We start from the raw sequence: 21,602 nt of genomic DNA on the forward strand, positions 1-21,602 counted from the left end.
TGGAGGCATCAAATGCTTTGACCTCTGCTCAATCTGGGTTTCTTGCTTCATACAGCACTGAAACAGCTCTGGTCGAAATGTCGGAGGCTATCAGGGAGTGCCTAGACAGAGATGGCAGGGCGGCCCTGATTTTGTTAGACCTCTCTGCCACCTTCGATACAGTGCCCCATCAACTTCTTCTCACCCGGCTGTCATTCATCGGTATTATCGGCCCTGCTTTGGAGTGGTTAACATCGTTCCTGGACAACCGGACTCAGCAGGTCTGGGTACCCCCCTATTCGTCATCGGCCATGATACTCTCCACTGGGGTGCCTCAGGGGTCCACTTTAAGTCCTTTGCTGTTTAATATTTACCTGACCCCCCTGATCTCTCTAGCTGAGGAACTGGGTGCAAAAATTATAGCCTACGCGGATGACACCCAGTTATTATTTACTTGGCCGGGCTTGGATCTGGATACTACTATTGCTCAGACCTGCCTTTCATCGGTCTTCCGCTGGCTCGCACTTGCCCAACTTAAGTGCAATGAAGAAAAATCGGAAATACTCCTCTATGGACAGTTCCCTGTCAACTTTAGAGAATCGCTGTGACCTCCCAATGTGCCTCGCCCTAACTCTGTGGGAAATCCGGCAAAAAATGTGGGGTGTGGTTCGGGGAAAATGTAAAGTTTGATGAACACATCAAGAAATTGACCGGTGTATGCTTTGGCACCCTCAAGGCTCTCTGAAGGTTCTTTCCCCTGCTTCTGAGGGAGGCTTAAGAAATGGTAGAGCATGCCCTCATCCTCTCTCACCTCGATTACGCCAATGCTCTGTTCATTGGTATCCCGGCTTATATGGTCAAGCGTCTCCAGATCATACATAACGCTGGGGCTAGACTTCTATTTAACATCTCGCGGAGGTTCAGTGTCCGGCAGCATCTGCGTAATCTGCTCTGGCTCCCAGTGGCCCAGCGTGTGCTGTTTAAGACCCTCATTTTATCTCATAGGGCCATCCATGGTCAAGGGCCATTGTACTTGAGGAGACTTTTCACCCTGTATACGCCAAACTGCCCCCTCCGCTCTGCTACTCAGTGCCGGCTGGCCATCCCACGGTTTCGGAGGGTGCGCTTAGGCGGACAATCTATCTCTGTGAAAGCTGCCGCTGCCTGGAATTCCCTCTCTCTGTGGAGCTTCGGGTCATTCAGGACTTCAAGCTTTTTAAAAAATCACTCAAAACTCACCTTTTTAAAAAGATTGAGTAACTTTCTTCTTTCTCGGCCCACTTTCTCATTGCTTGTGCTCACGCCAGGACACTCTTGAGTATTTGAGCGCGCTACAAAACCCTCTATAACAGGTTCACAGGTCACAAGAATATTTAGCATGTAGTCCTATCCTGCATTTAAATCTTTGTATACTCTCTATATTTATGGTTACTTGTATCTCTTGTCCGTTATCTTGCAGGGCCTTTATCCTCTCCACAATCAGCTTCGCTAACCTTTACAGCTGATCCAGTGTCTTCCTCATCTTTAACTGCTTCGGACTTTGATACTCTCTTCAACTTCCAAAAAGACAAACTGTTCTTTTCCTTTTCTCCTCCTTCGGTCCATTTTTCTGTAAATCTATAGACCTCCATTTGCCCCTCTCTTCATTCATTCCCTCCAAATCTGGAACTGACTGAATCACTTACCTTGCAAACTATTCCCCTCAGCTGCTCTGTATGACACACACCTCTCATCCCTTATTTCTTCATTTCACTGACACATATATCTTTTCTGTTCTCTTTTGTTTAACCTCACCCTATCTTATTGTATATTACGGGGTTCATTCAACTCACAATTACTCTGCCTATTCTTTAAAACAAAGCCCTTCTTGACCCATCTTCCGTCTCAAACTGTTGCCCTATTTCTCGTCTTCCCTTTCGTTATAAACTTCTTGAGAGAGTCCTCTTCAAAACGTTTTCCTATTACTTGGGTCTCAACTCTCGTGCGAGTCCGCTTTATTCAACGTTTGCACTCACTGGTACCTGCAAGGCTCATCCCAAAGCAACACTAACATGAAAGCAGCGAGACGACATAGGAAGACACTAACACTGGTGGGAAACCGAGAATGGACAGATACACACCCTGCATCAGGGAACACACAGAGATAGTGAACACTCTCTGACCTTGTGACAGGCAAACAAACTGAGCCAGTGAACACACAAGGACAGAGAAGAGGCTGACATTGGCTCAAGGAATGCACTGATATGGGGACAACGATCACAGTGGCACAGAGAATTATAAACCAGCATTAGCCCAAAAGCTTTCAGTGTATTAACACATCATTTCAAATCAAATGTAAACATTAGTAATTAAATAAAATGCAATAAACACTGATCTGAAACTGGACAGTTGCATACAAAAGTATTTTTATCTGCTACATTCGTTATGCACTTTTACATGTAATGGGAAAGGTATATCGTTTGGGGCAGAGCTGAGCGGCGGCACCGTGTGGGATTGAAACATAGTGCCTTGAGTAACTGATGTAATCAGTGTCCTTACATTTTATATTCATCTACTCAGCCCTGCCTTTCATTTATGCATGGTAAACCCCTCGGATGGCTTCCCGCTTTGTCTAGGTTTTGTTTGGAATAACCCCTACAGGAGCATGCGACGTCTTGGTCTGCAGGTGTAACGAGTCCTATAGGGACAGATCACTCTTCATATATAATGGCCACAGTTCCTCCATCCTGGATATGGATCCAGGAAATCCCTCTATTGTGATTTTTGCACAATATGAATTATGCATAGAGCTGGCTGGCTGGTTTAGTGCCATATTTTGGGAAGTGTATTTACTTCGCAGAAGGGCAAATGTAAGTATGAACAACTACAGCCCTCTGGAAAACCACGTACAACACATAATTTAGGGAGCACATAGATTTGATACTGTACCTCACCCCAGCCCTACTGTGCCAGGGGCACATCTGAAAAACAAAACCCGGAAGTGCCCTACACATACTGTGGTGTGGAATGTACTGTAGTCAACGGTGAGGGGGCCACTACATTGTGGGTGGAAGTGTGAGGTTTAATTCACCCTGCCCCTCTCCGGTACACCAAGTACTTGGCTAGGCCTGAAGTGCTTGTCTGCACCCTGCAGGCATATGGTAATGGCTGTGGTCCAGTATCTTTGAGAAGGTGTGTTCTTCTTTACAGTAAACCATGAGTCCACCTAGAGTGATGAAACCCGACTGCAGGGTTGGCCGTTCTTAGAGTTAACTCACTGCACATCCCCGCTTTGCTTCCTACTCAAGACATGAGTGGTCCGTCACCTCCTCTCCACCCTCTGCCTCAGGGCTAGGCAGCCAACATCAAGAGCGTCAAGCAATCCTTCCCTTGATCCTGAAGAAGCCAGGGCTCTTCCATTAAGGATGCTGTTGGTTCCTGTCGCCCATTCCATGCTTGGCATGTGAGGTAGCCGTGGTCTCTCAGGGCCGCGCCATGAATGGAGCTCATGAGTGCCGTCCCGCCTCTTCGCAGACTAGTCCTCAACAAACTCCTATTTCTGGAATGCTGTACTCACTCATACACTTGGTTACATGCTGAACTTAAACCGACAACATGTCACACATCCTCAAGTCTGCAACATCACCACTGCTTGCATCAACTGCCCTTTCTGAAGAAGCCCCCCAGGTCTTTCAAAAACCTAGACTGCTCCCTTCTCAGCTGTGCCCTGCACCTGCCTGGCTGCAGTCACACAGCCCCATGCATGCACAGACACACACCCGAAGGGAAGGTGGGCACACATTTATTTTTGCATTCTTAATTTTGACATTTGATACACAATGATCTTCATAAATTGAATGCCACCTGTACATATGCTTCTCTATAATTAGATACACATGATGTCCATATAGTCCTCTGATTTAATTTAGGAGAAGATTATAGTCAAGTCAAGTCAAGTCAAAAGATTTATATAGCGCGCTACATACCCAGAGGGTCTCAAGGCGCTTGAAGAAGGGTGGGGAGTTACTTGTCAAATATCCACGTTTTGAGTTGCTTTCTGAATGCTAGGTGGTTCTGGGTAAGGCGAAGGTGAGTGGGAAGTGAGTTCCAAGTTTTAGCTGCTAGGTAGGAGAAGGATCTACCTCCCATGGTGGTTTTGTTGATGCGAGATACAGAGGCAAGGGCTTGATTGGAGGATCGTAGCTGGCGGGAGGGGGTGTAGAAGGAAAGTCGTGTGTTGAGGCATTCGGGTCCGATTTCGTAGAGTGCTTTGTGTGCGTGGGTTAGGAGTCGGAAAGTAATCCTCTTATTGATGGGGAGCCAGTGGAGGTTTTTCAGGTGATCAGAGATGTGTTCTTTAAGCGGGATGTCTAATATGAGCCTGGCTGAGGCGTTCTGGATGCGTTGGAGTTTTTTCTGGAGTTTTGCGGTGGTGCCGGCGTAGAGGGTGTTTCCGTAGTCCAGTCGGCTCGTGACCAATGCGTGGGTGACTGTTTTCCTAGTTTCGGTAGGGATCCAGCTAAATGTTTTTTTGAGCATGCGAAGAATGTTGAAGCAAGATGAAGAAACGGCGTTGACTTGTCTGTTCATCGAGAGTGAGGAATCCAGGATGACGCCCAGGTTCCGTGCGTGATCCGTCGGGATGGGTGCTTTTCCATGGGCCTCTGGCCACCAAGAGTCATCCCAGGCGGAGGGGGAGGTACCTAAGATGAGGACTTCTGTTTTGTCTGAGTTCAGTTTCAGCCGGCTGTGCTTCATCCATTCGGCTACTTCTTTCATTCCTTCGTGTAGGTTGGTTTTGGCCGTGTTAGGGTCTCTGGTAAGTGATAGGACCAGTTGAGTGTCGTCGGCGTAGGAGATGATGTTGAGGTTATGTTGGCGTGCGATGGCCGCGAGGGGGCTCATGTAAACGTTGAAGAGGGTGGGACTGAGTGAGGACCCTTGGGGTACGCCGCAGATGACTTCAGTGGCCTCTGACTGAATGGTGGAAGGCGGACTCTCTGTGTTCTTCCGGAGTGGAACGATGTGATCCATTCCAGTGCTTTTCCTTGGATTCCGATGTTTCTGAGGCGTTGTAGGAGGGTGCTGTGGCAGACTGTGTCGAAGGCAGCGGAGAGGTCGAGGAGGATGAGGGCGACTGTGTCTCCATTGTCCAGTAGAGTTCGAATGTCGTCTGTTGCTGCGATGAGGGCGGTCTCAGTGCTGTGTTTGGCTCGGAAGCCGGACTAACTGATCAGGATCTGAAAGGTGCATAAGTACTGCAGGCAGCCTTCCGGTGTGGCTGATTTATTTATTTATAAAGTTTTATATGGCTGTTGTGGGAATGGGGTCATCCTAGACTGGAGTTCAGGAAACAGACTGACACTGGGCCAGGAAGACAGGCAGGGCATGGTGATTTTGACAAAGGTACTAGGAACTAGAAAAGGGAAAACGAGACTTGCACACTAGGGCAAGGAGACATGGGCATGCTCGTGCGGTCCATGAAGGAAAACATATACACACTGGGACAGGGAAACACAGACTTACACTGGGAGAAACTGACAAACACACTTTAACTGTAAGACACATCTCATTGATCACACACGTTTGGGAAACAATGAAACACCCCCCGCCCCCCACCAAAAGAGCCCTTACATGTATTAAAATCATTCTCCAGTGGCAACAATATGCATACCGAAATATTCTGCAAATGCCTTAACCTTGCTGAATGCCACGAAAAGTGTAAAAAAATGATATGTTTGCATAGCACTTTACAAGCTGAATGTAACAGGCCATAATACATTCTTTATTGTTGTCTGGCTAAAAGTCATAATGTTTAGGATTTCATAAAGTCTGTTGGGCGGGCGGACGGACATATCTAGATTTGGAGGAGCGCACTCTGTCAGGGAGACAGAGTATTTTACTGGAGTAAAGCCCGTCCAATCAGGCCCTTGGTGTAACACCTGGAAACTGGAAGGATCACATACTCCCGACTGTAATCTAAAATGTAGTGTCTCAGAACAGCACATCTACCTATCATCAACAGAAAAGGAAGAGCAGGATACATCTGGAAATGAGCATGAATCCTTGCTTGGGTCACCCACCCCTATGGAGACCAAGACAGGACCAGTGACCTTCTGACAGCTCTCAGTATTCATATACTCTGATAGATACAATTCTGTGATTTACAAATACAAAAAAGCAACAAATAGCTCTTCCTTAATTTCATGGCCCAACAATAAACGTAAGCCAACAAAACATGAGTATGACTTGCACAACAGGCCTATTCCATACCTTATTAACTGTATCCATGGCAGTCCAGGTGTCCCTATATCCTGCATGCCTTGACCTTAAAAAGTAAATCATATTGAGCTCTTCCACCAAACTCACTGACCCAAAATATGTATAACTGTAGTCTCCAACAAAACTACTGCCAATAACATAGTAAACTGAGACAACCATACAATAGTGCAATAGACATTCAATACTGCATGCATTCCGCTCCCTTTATTCAGAGAGACACAATACAGAAGTCAAATCAGAATATAACTTAAGCAGCTATAAAAATATAAAAAATGAACAACGTGCTTTCTCCTAGAGTAGGAACTGCATGCAGCTAATAGGCAACCTGTTAGACCTGTCAGCCCTAGGGTGGTCTTTCCCTGTGATTTTTTGCCCTTGCCTCATTTTTCCCACCTACCTTTTGTTGGCTTTAGGACTCTGGGCACCCTCCTATTGCTAATCAATGCCAGGGTGCAGGTGCTCTCTTCCCCCAACATGGCTGCCACTGACCCCTGCTACTGCTGCATGGTCTGATTAGGCGCACTCTAGTAGCCAGGAGCTGGCTGGAACCCTTAAACAATGTTGCCATACCAGCCTGCCAGCCTGCCCATAGCTAGAATGAGGGAAGCTCCTGGAACCTTCCAGAATAGGGGAGGCACCAACTGCCACTGCCAACTGCCATCTGACACTATATAAGGAAAAGGAGGGAAACTTTCTAGTCAGTTGGGGCATCACTGACCTGGGGAACCCACGCAGGAGTTTTAGGCGGAAGGGCCTAGTGAGGAACCTATGCAACTGGGAGTGACAGGATTTAGGTGCTGCCTCTTAAGCTGGGTGAGGTGTCCTAAGCTAGCCCCCTGATCTGGCCCAGTGGTAGGGAACCCCAGGGTCCATCTGCAGTGACTGAGGAAAAACTCATCAAGCCTTCAACTCATCACCCCCCCCCCCCTCTCAGTAACTTCAAGAAACAAGCAACCAAGGGCGCAGAGCCATCCAAGCGCCAAGAAGACTGCTTTCTGGGACCAGGTACTGGACTGTGCTGCCCTGCGCATCCCCTGCCTTCAATTGGGCTGACCTGTATTCCCCTGACTGAACTGTGGGCCAAGCGCTGTGAAGTAATTGACTCTGCGAAGCGCTGTGAAGTCATTGCCCCTGTGAAGCGCTGTGAAGTAATTGCCCCCGTGAAGCGCTGTGAAGTAATTGCCCCTGCGAAGCGCTGTGAAGTTATTGCCCCTGCGAAGCGCTGTGAAGTAATTGCCCCTGCGAAGCGCTGTGAAGTAATTGCCCCCGTGAAGCGCTGTGAAGTAATTGCCCCAGCGAAGCGCTGTGAAGTAATTGACTCCGTGAAGCGCTGTGAAGTAATTGACTCTGCGAAGCGCTGTGAAGTAATTGCCCCTGTGAAGCGCTGTGAAGTAATTGACTCTGTGAAGCACTGTGAAGTAATTGACCCTGTGAAGCGCTGCCCGCCGTCATCGCGGTGTGGCCTGAAGCGCTAATTGCCAGGCCAACTCACCGCTGCACCGAGTTCACCAGGCCGCGCTAGGCCCGAAGTCAGCCTCCCCTCATCACGTGACGGGGGACGCGAGCCGCGTCATCGGCCGCGCCCCCGCCTGTGCCGCGCAGCAATTGGCTGCCGTCCCCGTGCCTCTGCTTACACTCGGGGAAGCCCAGGATCGTCGCGGAGGGGGGCCTTGGAGCCTGAGAGTCCCCCTCCGGTTTGCCCCACACCACGGATCCGCCTTGCCCCAGCGCCGGTGCCTGCATCTGCCCCTGAGCACCGCGCCGGGCGGCGAGAAGTCCCCCCAACCGGCGGAAGCTTCTCCCGCCGACTCCAGTCGACGCGAAGGCCCCGGAGGGCTGAGGGTACCAGGTAACCCCCGGAGGAGGGCGGTAGGCCGAGTGAGGCCCGAGGTCGCCCCTCCCCCGGGGTGGACTGAGACTGGGCCCCGTTGGCCCCTTTCTGAATGTGCCTCCAGAGTTTGGAGGTTGGAGGGTTAAACTTGATCCCCTCTGTACCATATTTACAAGCCTGAAATGTTCATAGTGCACCATATTTACAAGCCTGAAATGTTCATAGTGTACCATATTTACAAGCCTGAAATGTTCATAGTGCACCATATTTACACGCTGAAATGTTCATAGTGCACCATATTTACAAGCCTGAAATGAGAGAGAGTTTCACTACACTGTACTGAATTTTCTTACAGAGGTGGGCTTCGCTAGTATTCTGAGGATCTGTCCTAGGTCGCAAGCCGACCCGCATTCACAGGAAGAAAGGCTTGTCACAAATGACTAAAGGCTGTGTTCTTTGGAGTTCCTTGTTAGACTGATAAGTACTTGCCGATATGTTGTATTACCTTCTAGGAAAAGCGTCCATGAGAGGTTTGAGGTGTTACTGCAACGCATTACTATAGTCGCTTCTTGTAGGATCCTTCAGGTTAATACAAGTACCCCTTTGTCTGTCAAAGAGTCTGATGCGACAGGCGGGGTTAGTTAGCGTTTCATTGCTAAAGGAGCTGGTTATTATTTTAATGAAATGTTCACCCATTCATAGGAAATGTAACCTGAACGTGATTCATGAAATGTCTTAATGAAATGCTTTCCTGAAATTCTGATGAATTAATAATGCAACGCTCTATTTGAAAGCCTATATAAAAGATCTTGATTCTTTCAAATACAACTACTGGTGTGGTCTCCATTATTGCGCCACTGTGTGTTTCATTGGATGTGTGTGTCAAGTAGCTGCTTTACACGCAAGCCCCTGGCTGCCTTCCTGCTCGTGCCATGCTACCCCCTTAAGAGCTGGTGACCCCAGGTCTTACACAACCCAACTGTAATAACGTTGCATAACATGCAACTAACTGTAACACAACAAGCGTTAGAAACTAACTCTGGTCTCAATGGAGTAGCATGCTACACATTCCACAAACAACGCCTCGTCAGGGGTAGAATGTGCTATATAAATAGATATTACAAAACAATCGCATGCAAACATTAAAAAAGCAACAGTTAAAATTATGTGAAATGTAATACATGTTTTATTTTTTATAAAACCAGTATAACAGAGATACTTCCCAATTGGTACTGGTTATGGAGTGCATTCCATTTCTGCTCCGGCTTGCCCTTATGAGTAGACAACCAGGCAAACCAAATAAAGGCAGCGACTAAAGAAAATTCCCAATCAGAATCAGACCTGCATAAGGCTACAGCACCACTCTAATTAGTGAGCCCTCGACTCTTAAACAGGGTTTCAGCCACTTCTTGTGGGTGGTATAAGATTTTGTACAAAAAGGCATATGTTACAAAGCAGTCTTTCTACCTTCTATTCTACAAACACAGTAACTGCTGTGTCATCAGATGCCCTGAATGCAGACATATAGGGTCCAGTTTATAGAATTAAGGATGGTACTTCATCCGCCAGGATAGATGAGGACATTAGATCCACCAACCGTAAGCACTATTGTCTTTCATATTTCAATATAAACAGTGGCCCAGAGGTCATGTTTGTACATTGAAAAGAACTGCCATCATAGTGTTTCCTTTCAATTTACAAAAGGCTTGGTGGGTGGCTGCTGCTGGTTTTGACAGCTGTTCACCAAACCTTTAAATAAAATTTGCTTTTTAGAAACAAAATGTCAAAGTTGGAGTTAGTGGCTGAAAAACAACCAACTAATGTCCCCCACACCTTGGGAAATTTCTCTTAGGGGTGGGAGTCATTATATTTTTTCCTGTCCCTTTTCCTGATGGCTACGGACTCGAAAAAAAGACATACACCCTCCACCCTAAGTAGGGCAGGCGGACGGGCGGAAACATGTACGCCAAGCAGTCAGTGGGCATTTTGTTTTATCGACGGGCCCAGCAAGTGCTCCGGTGATGAAAAACATAAGTTCCGCAAGTCTCTAACTGAGGTGGGCGGACTGAAAGTTTGTCATACATGGTACTCTGGCACATTTGCGATAGAGCACTCTGTCCACCAAACTTTAAATCTAACTTAAAACACTGAATATAAATCTAAGGCTTGCATTGTATGAGTACTTAGTCTGACCTAAGATATTTTGTGCCAATGGCGGCTCTTCCGCTATGGCGGAGGAGTGTCGCCCTACCGCTTTTAAACAGGGTCAAGCAGAAACATAAAATGATAATAACTTAGAGTTATTATTATTTTATGTTTCATGTCCTGCTGCTTTGCGGGGGGGCTGCTTTGCGCTCGGAGCAGGGAAGGAGGGGTTTGCCTATGCGCACTTTCCCCGTTCTCCATGCAGGCTGTCCCCGTTCTCCATGCAGGCTGCATTACAGCCTGCATGGAGAACATGCCTACCTCTCCAGCCCATTGCTGAGCACCGTATCATGGGGCTCAGACCAATCAGAACGCTGCATTGCAGAGTTGTGATTGGCTTAGTGGAGGAAGCCTGGCTGCCTGCCTCCTGTTCCTGGAGTTGGAGGCAGGAGAGCAGCAGCAGAGACGTGGAACCCGGCCTCAAGGTAACCTTTTATATTTTTAGGTCGAGGTAATATCCGGTCTGCCGAAGGCAGAACCGGAAGTACCGAGATCTTATGTTGCTTAGATGGCTATTTCTCCCGCCTCCTCTTTTTGCCTCTCCTCTATTGGCTGGCTCCGTAAACGGAGGCCAGCCATTGGAGGAGAGAGTCGTACCTCCAAATAGGCTTCGTCTTTTTCAGATTCGGGGGCGTGTTCCTTGCTGTTCTCTCCACTTTTTTTCCACGCCTCTTTTGAACAGCAGAACACGCCCTCGAAGCTGAAAAACTTTTGAAGCTTCCATCCGCCATTTTTTATGTATCGTCTGGCCGTGAGGATCTGCTTGCTGTTTTGCATCGAGGACATGAGGAAGGAATCTTATAGGTAAAGCATTTTTCTTGCCCCTGCCCCCTGTCTGTTTTGATGTCTTTCTTCTGTCTCTATGGTTTGTTGTAGCTCCGTTCTAAGACCTTCGTTTGTATCTTTGAACCGCGGCTTGTGGTCCTTTCTCTGTGTCTGTTGTAAGTGCTGAGGTGGTCCCAGATGTGGCGTGTTCTCCCTCCGGTGATGCTGGTCCCCGGACATGCAGCCCCCACCGCCGGGCAGAGGAGATGAGGCTTCGCAATGGCACCATCCTGACGCTGCTGCTGGCTCTGTGCGCCTTCGTCTCTCTGTCTTGGTACACAGCCTTCAGCCGTGGTCCCAAGGGTGAGAACCCGGCTGGCGGAGGGACTAGGTGGCCCAGGAGTGAATGAGGACACAGCGATGAAGACTGAGGATGCGGAGAAAACGGAGTACTGGTGGAATGAGATTAGTGAGGAGAGGATTTCATAAATGTTACTGTACCTGCCCATCATCGCTGTACCAAGAATTTCATGCCCCGGGTTAGCTCTTAGTGGTTAACTAACTTAATGGGATCCCTGTTTCCTCCCGGGATCCCTGTTACCGCCCAGGACCCCCCTTTCATTGCACCTTACTTGACCTCCTGTGAGTGTATCTCCTTAGGGAAGTGATATCCTTTATCCATTTTCCCTGAGGTGCAGCATTACTGCCTGGTATGTTACCAACCTTCACTCAAATTGTTTTCGTACCTCGTCTTTCCTATAACCGCACCTCTATGCAGTGAACACCAACCCTCTCTGTCTATCTTCCCTAAAGTGTGTCCATACTGCCTAAAGTGTTAGTGTCCATACATCAACTCTGTGGTATATCCTTCCTCCCTAGAGTGCTCCGTGGACGTGGGTCTTACTGAAATCTTTCATTGAGTTCACACGTCTCTGTCTCCCTCCCTGGGGTGAACAACATCACTCCTTAGCTGACAAGTTTGGTCCTAGTGTTTTCCTGTTCTTGTGGTTCCCTTTTTCATTTCATCTGTTCCTATACTCTGTTAACTTGTGGTCTCCGTCTCTGACCTTTTTACGATTGTTTCCCTCTGCTCCACATGTCTGCATGCATCATTTGATCCACCCTGTGTGAACTATTCTGTTCAGGCCTTTCATTCTCTCTTTCTGGCACAGCACCTCTCGTGCCCCACAGGCGGGTGACCAGGGCTACTTGGCAGTGCCCTCTTATGGATGTATGACGTTACAACGCATACTTTTACTCCGCATACCATTACAACGCGGTATTCACAACGCATACCACTACTACGCATAGCGCTTTGGGGTGCTGGATAGTGGTAAGTATAATTTACTATTCTAACTCCAGTCCCCGTGGACCCTAGGGAAGGTGTTGGATAGTAAATTAAACTTACCTCTTATCCTAGAGCGCCCCCCAGCGCTATGCGTTGTAATGGTATGCGTTGTAATGCCTGCGTTGTAGTGGTAGTGCGTTGTAAAAAATGCGTTGTAACAGGTGAATACCCCTCTTATTCAACCCTTGCTCTTCACAAGAATCTTAGTTCCGCCTAATAATCTCTGTTACTCTTATATGGTAACGCTGTCCAACATTCAACACATATACCTTTAATTCTTTACTCTGCAGAACCCTAAGCAGCTGCCACAACGACCCTTGCCTTTTGCAGTATTCATTTCTTGGAAGATCGGCGCACACGTCATTTTTCTAGTGTTTAGATTCTTTACTTCTGATAGCATATAGATATTCAGTAGGTGGCAAACATTTACCAGGGTTATTACCATTTGTCAACACTTAGATTCAACACCTCTCTTAAAAAAAAAGTGGTTTTCAAGCTGCCTTTATTTTGAAAGTGAACAGGATAAAATTATGCTCTAATTTGATCGATACTAAGGCCGCCTGCATCAGCGCAGTAGGTACAAGTTTTGTTATTGAAGTTACATTTTCCACATCTGAGTGTCAGGTTTTATTTATCGATCCTAAACTTGCATGGTTCCATCACTAAGCTGTGTTATTTGTTCAGCTGGATACATTTTCATCCCTTTGTCTTGAGTAAATAAAACTAGAAAAAAGATCAATTTTATAGTTGGCCTTTTACAAGTAGCATAACATGTTTTAATACAAGACTGTATTTCAAACTAGCAATTTTTTAAATTAATGTCGTTTGGTAGTAAACTCAAACCAGAAGATGTTCCATATGCGCTACAAATCAACACGTCCTAAGAGTGCACACATAGAAACAAGAATAGAGGCCCCAGGTTCTGTCTCCTGCCCCACACTGACATCCACAAAGTTTGGAACCCAGACCAACATGATCCCTGCATCCCCATTTCATGCTGTTGATGGTTGTGGTGGGGTGGCTCTGTGTGTGGGTGGGTGGCTCGGTGTGTGGGTGGGTGGCTCTGTGTGTGGGTGGGTGGCTCTGTGTGTGGGTGGGTGGCTCTGTGTATGGGTGGGTGGCTCTGTGTGGGGGTGGGTGGCTCTATGTGGGTGTGGCTCTGTGTGGGTGTGGCTCTGTGTGGGTGTAAATGCAATAGGTCATGCATTTGCGAGCGATTAAGCTATTGCAGTGGCGGCTGGTGACATTTGAAAGTGGGGCGGCGTTAAACAATTGTACTTCACTGTGGCGGGCGAAAACACATGCACTCTCGGGTGTTGCTTAGCTAAAAACTAAAGAAAAATAGTAGTGTCTTAATAGTGAACAGTGCAAGGACACAAGTAATGCCCAACACCTGCAACAATGGGCGCCATTTAAGCACTTTCAACCTGCATCCGATAATCTGCCAGCATCTCGGTCAGACACAAGTTAGTGATACCATCACATTAACTTTTAAACCTACTGTACACTACAGTGCTTTCATCTTTCACTGTATCATTATTACACATGCACCAATGAAACTGCCTCGATAAAAGAGTGTGTAATCCATTCCAATCACCTATTATTTACATGCATGCATGTGATGTTACGCACATAATTCAATTAACCCAATCAAGGCCTGCCTTCAATTTAAAAACACTCTTTGGAAATGTTATAAAGCATTTCGTTTCAGGAGAATGAAAGTACTGCAAGGCGAACACACACTAGAAACTGGAGAGATGCAAGTGGGAAGGGCAAACATGATGTTCTCGTACGACCAATTTGCAAATCACGCCTCGCCTGGGCACCAGGGCGCCTTGTTATTCAGACGCAGTCTACAATCCTTTAAAAAAACAGTAACCCACACCCTTTGGGAAGGGCCCTTGAAGCCAGGCTCTGACTACTCAGCGTCCCGCAGACTCCCATAGGATTGCTATTAGACGCAACAGCCCCCACAAAGCCCAACAATAGTGTATGTGCCGGGGTGCAGGCTAGGTATGAATTATGTTCTTTAAGAACCGGCACTAATTGGGACAGAATGCATATATGAGAGGGCAAGCTGTGCCAAGCAAGGTACCTGATTAACGTCACGGCTGGCAGACAATATTGTATAACGCACGCTCCACCTTCAGAGCCTCCATTCTTAGTCATCTTTACGGGGTATTCCCCCCCCCCCATCAAAGCTGGCACCAGATTACTTTGCCAGACCGACAGGTGTGTACATGAAAAGTCATTGATGGCAACACGACAGACGGGAATCCATAGGAAGAGGGATTGACAAAGCCAATGGATTTGTTTTTTGCATAATACATGCATATTGAGGTACAAAATATCAGCGCACAATTGTATGTCACACGTACAAAGCAACACGCGTAGAAACAACCACTCACTCAAAGCAACACACCTCGAGACATGCTTGAAAAAACAGATCAACAGCCAGACCACCAGACATACAGATAGTCACACACACAACAGTCTCACATACACCCGTGCACCTGTAGCCGCACAGATTGAATCCTTAACGGCTGCACATTTTAGGCCATATTTGATGCTATAGGGTTAGATAAGTTTCTTACCTTTACCTTTCGGCGGGAATGTTGGAAGTGGATTTTACGATTCGCTCTCATTAAACTGGGTGTCTGAAGCGCAATTTGGGGCAGCTGCAGGCAGCGATCACAAACACACAGGCATGCGGCGGTGGTCACTGTGCTCCTAGTTAAAACAATGAAATTGAACTGTACCCCGCCAACTTCAACGCTCCTGATGGCAACACCTCGAGTCTTGCAAACATATTTTATGGGCAGAGGCCTGGTCTAGCACGCGAGGAGTGCGTCTTGGGTGTAATTTCTGAGTGGGTGTGCGGTGCCCTCCCTGGTGCAGACCTCGCAAGCCATGAAATCTCCCTGGGTGGAGGTGTTCTGTGTTCGAGAGGGGCTGGTGACATTTGAAATAGGCGGGGTGTAAAATTGGCGGTGGCTGGACAATAATAACAGACTGCCTCATAATAATAAAAATAAATATAAAAAAAAACTTACCTTGGCTTGGCTTCCCGCTCTGGCTCTCGACTCGAGTCCTGTCCCGAGGGCCGAGACTGCAGACTCCCGCGCGCCATCCTGGATTTTTTTGAATGCCTCGTCGTCACTGAAGGCTGCAGGCAGCCTCCCTCCCCTCCATGGCAGCCAGCGCTGATTGGTTCGGCCAGCTGCCCTAAAAACGTCATTCCTCTTGGTCTGCATGCTGCAGAACGGAGAGTGGGAGGAGGCTTGGGGGAGCAGCTTGCCCACTGTTGCTAATACTGTCTGTTTGGACAGCCTCTCAGGCTGTCCAAACAGTCCGTATTCACAACAGTGGGCAAGCCACTCCCCCAAGCCACTCCCCCCTGCCCTGAGGCTCGAGCTCGAGGAAGTTTGCTGACTGATTTCTCGCCGTGCGAGAAGGGCAGGCAGAAACAAATGGTAGTTATAAATAAATAACTACCATTTGTTTCTGCCTTCTTCTCGCACGGCGAGAAAACAGGGGGGGCGGCGCCCAAACGCCCCAACGGTAAAACCGCCACTGAGCTATTGGCATTGTAAATGACAATGCCATTTATTTAACAAATAAGCTATTGGCAAAGTAAATGACAATGCCATTTATTTATGATTAAAAAAAAAATGTCATGAGCAATGCCAATAGCTCTACCTTTAATAATGCCGAGACCATTGCATTGTAAATCCTTGTTTTTTATTCGCCCTTTGCGCACCCACGTGACTTGCCGCATGCCCCCACCGCCTCCTCCCCTGCGACCCCCCTTGACCGCCCCGGGAGCCATGCCGGAGGCTGCTGTGTTGTGCACTAAATTTCTGACTTTGATGCATCCAAATATGGTTGCAAATGAGCCCTTTCCATGTGAACAAGGCATCTAGATAAACACATGCCTCATGTCACAGAGGGTTGACTTGAAGGCAAGGGCCAATATTTCTCTCTAACCATGTCTTTACGTCAGCATTGATAGGTGCAGGATTAGACCACAGTTCTTTGGAGCTATATCTCCTTAGATGCCTCCTTAATATTGGAGAAAAACAGGTTATTGACTGCATCCACAATAGAAATAAAATTTCTAAGTGTTCTAAGATATATGCTTGGCAGGGTATATGAGTGTAACCACAGCCAGTACAAAACTGGGGAGAGGGCACTTCAATCTACAGTTGAGTTAATACTAACGCTAATCACAGGGTCATCATAGGCATACGGGGAGCCTAGTGTAATGACGTTCTTAAGAAGTTGTTTTTATTTTTTATATTGTCGTATGTTTTACATGGTCTCATAATTAGTCTCCTCAAAAGCGGGCACTGCTTTTGTCCCAAAACGTGCATTATTGCCCTCAGAAGCTGGCATCCAACTCTGCCTGCATTATAAGACAGCCCCAGTAGTTTATTTTGGGGTATATATAGCTTTATCTTTAGGCACTGTCTAGGCAAACCTCGTATCAAAACAAAAGCCTAGATAATCAAAATAGTTGACACGATCTAACTTTTGTCTATTGATTGTGAATGTGGTCTTTAGGGGTGCTTCCATTTTTCAGACCATGAATGTTATCTTAACAAGGGTAAAGGAAAACTGATTCTGGACACAATATTTTCCAAAACATTTGAAGAGGAAAATACATTGACAAATTTGTTAGTTACAACACAACACGTCATCTGCAAACAACATCTTGCTGCACATCTTTGTGGTGTCTCACTTCTAGATGCACAGAAACTCTCAACATCATTCAAAACCAAAAGTGAATAGGGGAGAACACACACTACCCTGTCGCACCCCAAAGGAAACGGAGATGGTTTTGGTGCTCTCGCAATCTTACCCATATTGAACAATTGCCGTTGGTCTTTGATGAAGCGCATGCAGAGCCAAAATCAGGGATTTATTTAGCGCCTGCAGTTCGAAGTGTGAGAAGGTGGCCTGATATGCAGTGCTCACTATTCTAGTGAACACTATGTATCAGTCCAGCAACCCTTATTGATGATTGGTTGTAAGTCAACCTTATAGACCAGCTATCCTAGTAGCGTGGATACGAGCAGTCTAAGGCTAAAGACTCGAGAGGGCGCGTTAAGCCAGCTGTTTACCACACATATACCCCTTGAATACCAAGTGAAAGGACACCACACAAGTGTTATGAAAATAAACAGTTATTTATTTAAAGATCACAACAGCCCTGTACTCTTTATGAGGACAGGGTACTAAGCACAAACCAAAACTCTTACAAAAATACTTAAGTTAGCACAGTATATACAAATGCCCGAGGGGCACGGAAAACCATATACTCTGAAAGTGGAATGCGAAATTCCTAGCAGGTAAGTACAGTACTAATAGCTTTTGGAATCGCTAGGACTTGACTAGGGAATCGTTAGATTATGTCTAGGAGGCCTAGGGGACTCGGGTGCAGTGTGTGCACTCTCACGCGAGATGCGGGACAAAAGTCTATGGTAGCTAGGAATTAGAAAGTTAGTGTTCTCGGGCGAACCCGACCTGGTAGGGAGAAAACGAAAGTAGATTCTGACCCTTGGATAGTGAGGCTATGCTGGGGCACCGAAATGCCGAAGTTACCTAGCCCAGGGGCTGCAGCTGCATAGGTCTGAAAAGACGTCGGGAATCCTCGTAGACGGACCAGGAGCCGGAAGAAAAGATGCTGGCCGGTGACCAGTGAAGAAAGTTCAGTCGGATCCAAGCCTGGATCTTGAAGATAGATGACACCTGAAAGCAGAGGGGACCAAGTTCGAGACTACTAGCCAGTAGTCAGTGGGCACCAGGAGGGCACCGGATGGTAGCCACCTCGACTAGGTGAGTGGGTGACGCTTGACTCGAAGATCTCACGGACCAGGAGGCGTTGTCGGCGACCAGGATGGAGGATCGAGCTGTCCCACGAAGATAGAAGCTGTCGGCGTCGCTGGACCCAGGATTGGGCAACAAAGCCTTGGCAAATTCAAGCCCACGCGGTGGACCTAAAATGGCGTCTGGAGTGGACCAGGAGGGTCCGGGGTGCCTCTCTTGAAGAAGGAAGCAAAGGCCAGCCTGGAGCAACCAGACCAGCAGTCGTGAAGTCGTTGGGCGTCGTTCAGAGGGCCACAAGCCAGCCGGCTAGTAGCCAGACAACGCGGTGCACAGCAAACAGCAGAAGGGCCCCACGCAGATCGTGGAGATGCAGGGGGGCTGATCTTGGGTGCTGGAGCTGCGCAGGGTCGGGGCTTCTCGGACCCCAAAGCACTCACCAGTGGAGGACACGGTGGGCTTGCAGTAAAGATGTCGTGCAGTCTTGGCGATCGTCGGTCCCTTGAGGTCTCGTCGCACTCACGGTTCTCAGCTGGGCTGTAGAGGTGAGTAGAGGTCAGAGGGGCCAGGGAAGCCGGGTCTCGTCGAGCTGGGTCGTCGGATTCGTGATGAAGGACTTGCAGCAGACCGCAGTGTTCTTTAGGATGGTGCCTGCGGATGCAGGGTGACTACTCCTTAGCCACAAGGGAGAATCTTGAAGAAGAAATCGTGAAGTCCTTTCGAAGAAAGTGGTATCTTGATTCCAAAGATGATCTAATTTTAACAGGGGGCCCGCTCCCATCTTTATACTAAAAAAGGGGGCTGACCCGGTGACTAGGTCCTGCCTATGGGTGGGACTAGGTGGGGGGTGGTTACACCCCTCAGCCATGCCGGACTTCCCCAGGCCAGGGGCTGGTGTGCCCCTGGAACTGGTTCAGACCGGCCTATGCGTAGTGAGCACCGGGGTGCCACTCAGCAGTCACCTTCCTGTAAAGCCCTGCCTACCCAGGATACACAAAACCATGTCTGGGACGGTGCTAGCACCGCCCCTGACAGGAAACCCTTTGTCCAGGCTCCCCTCGCTGGAAGGACTCCCAGCTGCAGGGGGTCAGACTCGTGTCTGTGGTGGCAGCATCCATTTTGTGGAGCTGAGGCTTCAGTTAACTTTAACCGGGGTTCACAGTTACATACATGTCGTGTCCCTCTAGAAGGGTGGAATGCTAACCCCGTCGCCAGAATTGGCGAGGGGTTAGTATTCCAATTCGTATGACACCTTACTCGACATGTTTTGATAAAGCAATACCAAAGATAGCATTTAACCGCGAGGATTATAATGCACTTAAGAGTATATGGTATGCGATATCATGGAACAGCTATTAGGACTTGATTCCGCAAGCTGCAGACAGGCTCAGCTCATGCCAGAGCACCATCTCACACGATTCCAAGCACTCTGCCTTCAGGATTGTCAAGGCCTGCCATAGGAGTGACTGATAGGAATCTGTGTGTCCATTTTAGGGTTAGGTATAGGTATACTACACCTACAGCAAAGGGTGATTACACGACTTTGCCCCAGCTGTCATGCAGCCAGTTGTGTCAAATTTAGGAGGCCAGCCAGGGGTGGCACAATACGTGCTGCAGCCCCTGGCAGCCCTGGGTACACCTATGCCCTGAGTTACAGGGTCTGATAAGGTGGCCCAGTACCAATTGGTAGATGCACCTAGGGTACATGAGGTAATTTAGAAAGAGAACAGCCAGGCTGTGGGTCTGATTGGCAGGCCCACAGCCAGAGAAAGTCGTAAACCAGTGAAACAAAAGCAAAAAAATCTGGGTGATCATAGGATTGCAGACCCTACTCTCCTACATGACCCCCCCCCAAACTTTGGGACAATAAGCTAACCTTGACCAGGTGAGTCTTCTTGTTCTAAGTGGAAATATCTGGAGAGCCCATCGGCATTGCCATGATCAGTACCAGGTCTATGTTCCACTGTAAAGTCCATCCCCTGTAGGGAAATGGACCACCTAAGCAGTTTGGGGTTTTCACCCTTCATCTGATTTAGCCACAAGAGGGGCTTATGGTCGGTCTGAATCTTGAAGTGAGTGCCAAACAAGTATGGCCTCAGCTTCTTCAGGGCCCAAACCACAGCAAAGGCCTCCCTCTCAATAGCTGACCAATTCTTCTCTCTGGGGGTCAGCCTTCTGCTTATAAAAGCAATGGGCTGATCCTGACCATCAAAATTCAGTTGAGAAAGAACAGCTCCCACACCCAACTCAGAAGCATCTGTTTGGACAATGAATGGTTTGGAGTAGTCTGGACTCTTAAGGATAGGTGCTGTGCACATGGCCTGCTTTAGGTCATCGAATGCTTTTTGACAGCCTGCTGTCCACTGAACCTTTTTTGGCATTTTTTTACTTGTCAGTTCATTTAATGGTGTCACAATGGAACCATAGTTCCTGACAAATTTTCTGTAGTATCCAGTCAGGCCCAAGAAAGCTCGAACCTGAGTCTGGGTGGTTGGAGGAGCCCAGTCCCTGATTGACTGTATTTTGCTCTCCAGTGGCTGAACCTGGCCTCCACCTACAAGGTGGCCCAGGTATACAACCTGTGTCTGCCCTATCTGGCACTTGGTGGCCTTGATAGTGAGGCCTGCTGCTTGCAGAGCCTCTAACACTTTCCTCAGGTGGACCAGGTGATCCTCCCAGGTGGAGCTAAAGACAGCAATATCATCTAGATATGCTGCACAGAAGTCATCCAGCCCAGTAAGGACTTGATTCACCAACCTTTGGAAGGTGGCAGGTGCATTTTTCAGACCAAAGGGCATTACCACAAATTGATAATGCCCACCAGGGGTTGAAAATGCTGTTTTGGGCTTGGCATCCTCAGCTAACCTGATTTGCCAATACCCAGCTGTTAAGTCAAATGTACTTAAGTAGTTGGCAGAAGCCAATCTATCTATAAGTTCATCTGCCCTTGGTATTGGATGGGCATCAGTCTTAGTGACTGCATTGAGACCCCTGTAGTCTACGCAAAACCTCATCTCTCTCTTACCATCTTGGGTGTGAGGCTTTGGCACTAGAACTACTGGACTAGCCCAAGGGCTATCTGAGGGTTCAATGACTCCCAATTCCAACATTTTCTGCACTTCAGTTTTTATGCAGTCTCTAACATGATCAGGCTGCCTGTAGATTTTACTCTTGACTGGCAGGCTGTCACCAGTGTCAACCTCATGGGTGCACCAATTGGTCTGACTGGGTGTCAGAGAGAACATACGTCTGAAAGACTGAAGAACCTGTTTACAGTCTTTCTGCTGATGTTCAGAGAGGCTGCCACAAAAGACAACACCATCTACTGACCCATCATCAGGATTCTGAGTGAGCAGGTCTGGGAGAGGGTCACTCTCTTCCTCCTGT

The 21,602-nt window shown here is 47.8% G+C and overlaps 1 protein-coding gene across 1 annotated transcript in view; it reads right to left on the reverse strand.

The window, feature by feature from the left end:
* LOC147679874 (uncharacterized) overlaps positions 1-15,049 on the reverse strand; it is a 139,009-nt gene extending 123,960 nt beyond the window's left edge. The window contains exon 1 of the mRNA XM_086943434.1: positions 14,984-15,049. Within this exon, the coding sequence (XP_086799560.1) occupies positions 14,984-15,034 (51 nt within the window). The 5' untranslated portion in view covers positions 15,035-15,049. The remainder of the gene's footprint in view (positions 1-14,983) is intronic.
* Between the last annotated feature and the right edge of the window lie 6,553 nt (positions 15,050-21,602).

The sequence above is a fragment of the Lissotriton vulgaris genome, chromosome 11, assembly GCF_964263255.1.
Source record: "Lissotriton vulgaris chromosome 11, aLisVul1.2, whole genome shotgun sequence".
Classification (NCBI taxonomy): domain Eukaryota; kingdom Metazoa; phylum Chordata; class Amphibia; order Caudata; family Salamandridae; genus Lissotriton; species Lissotriton vulgaris.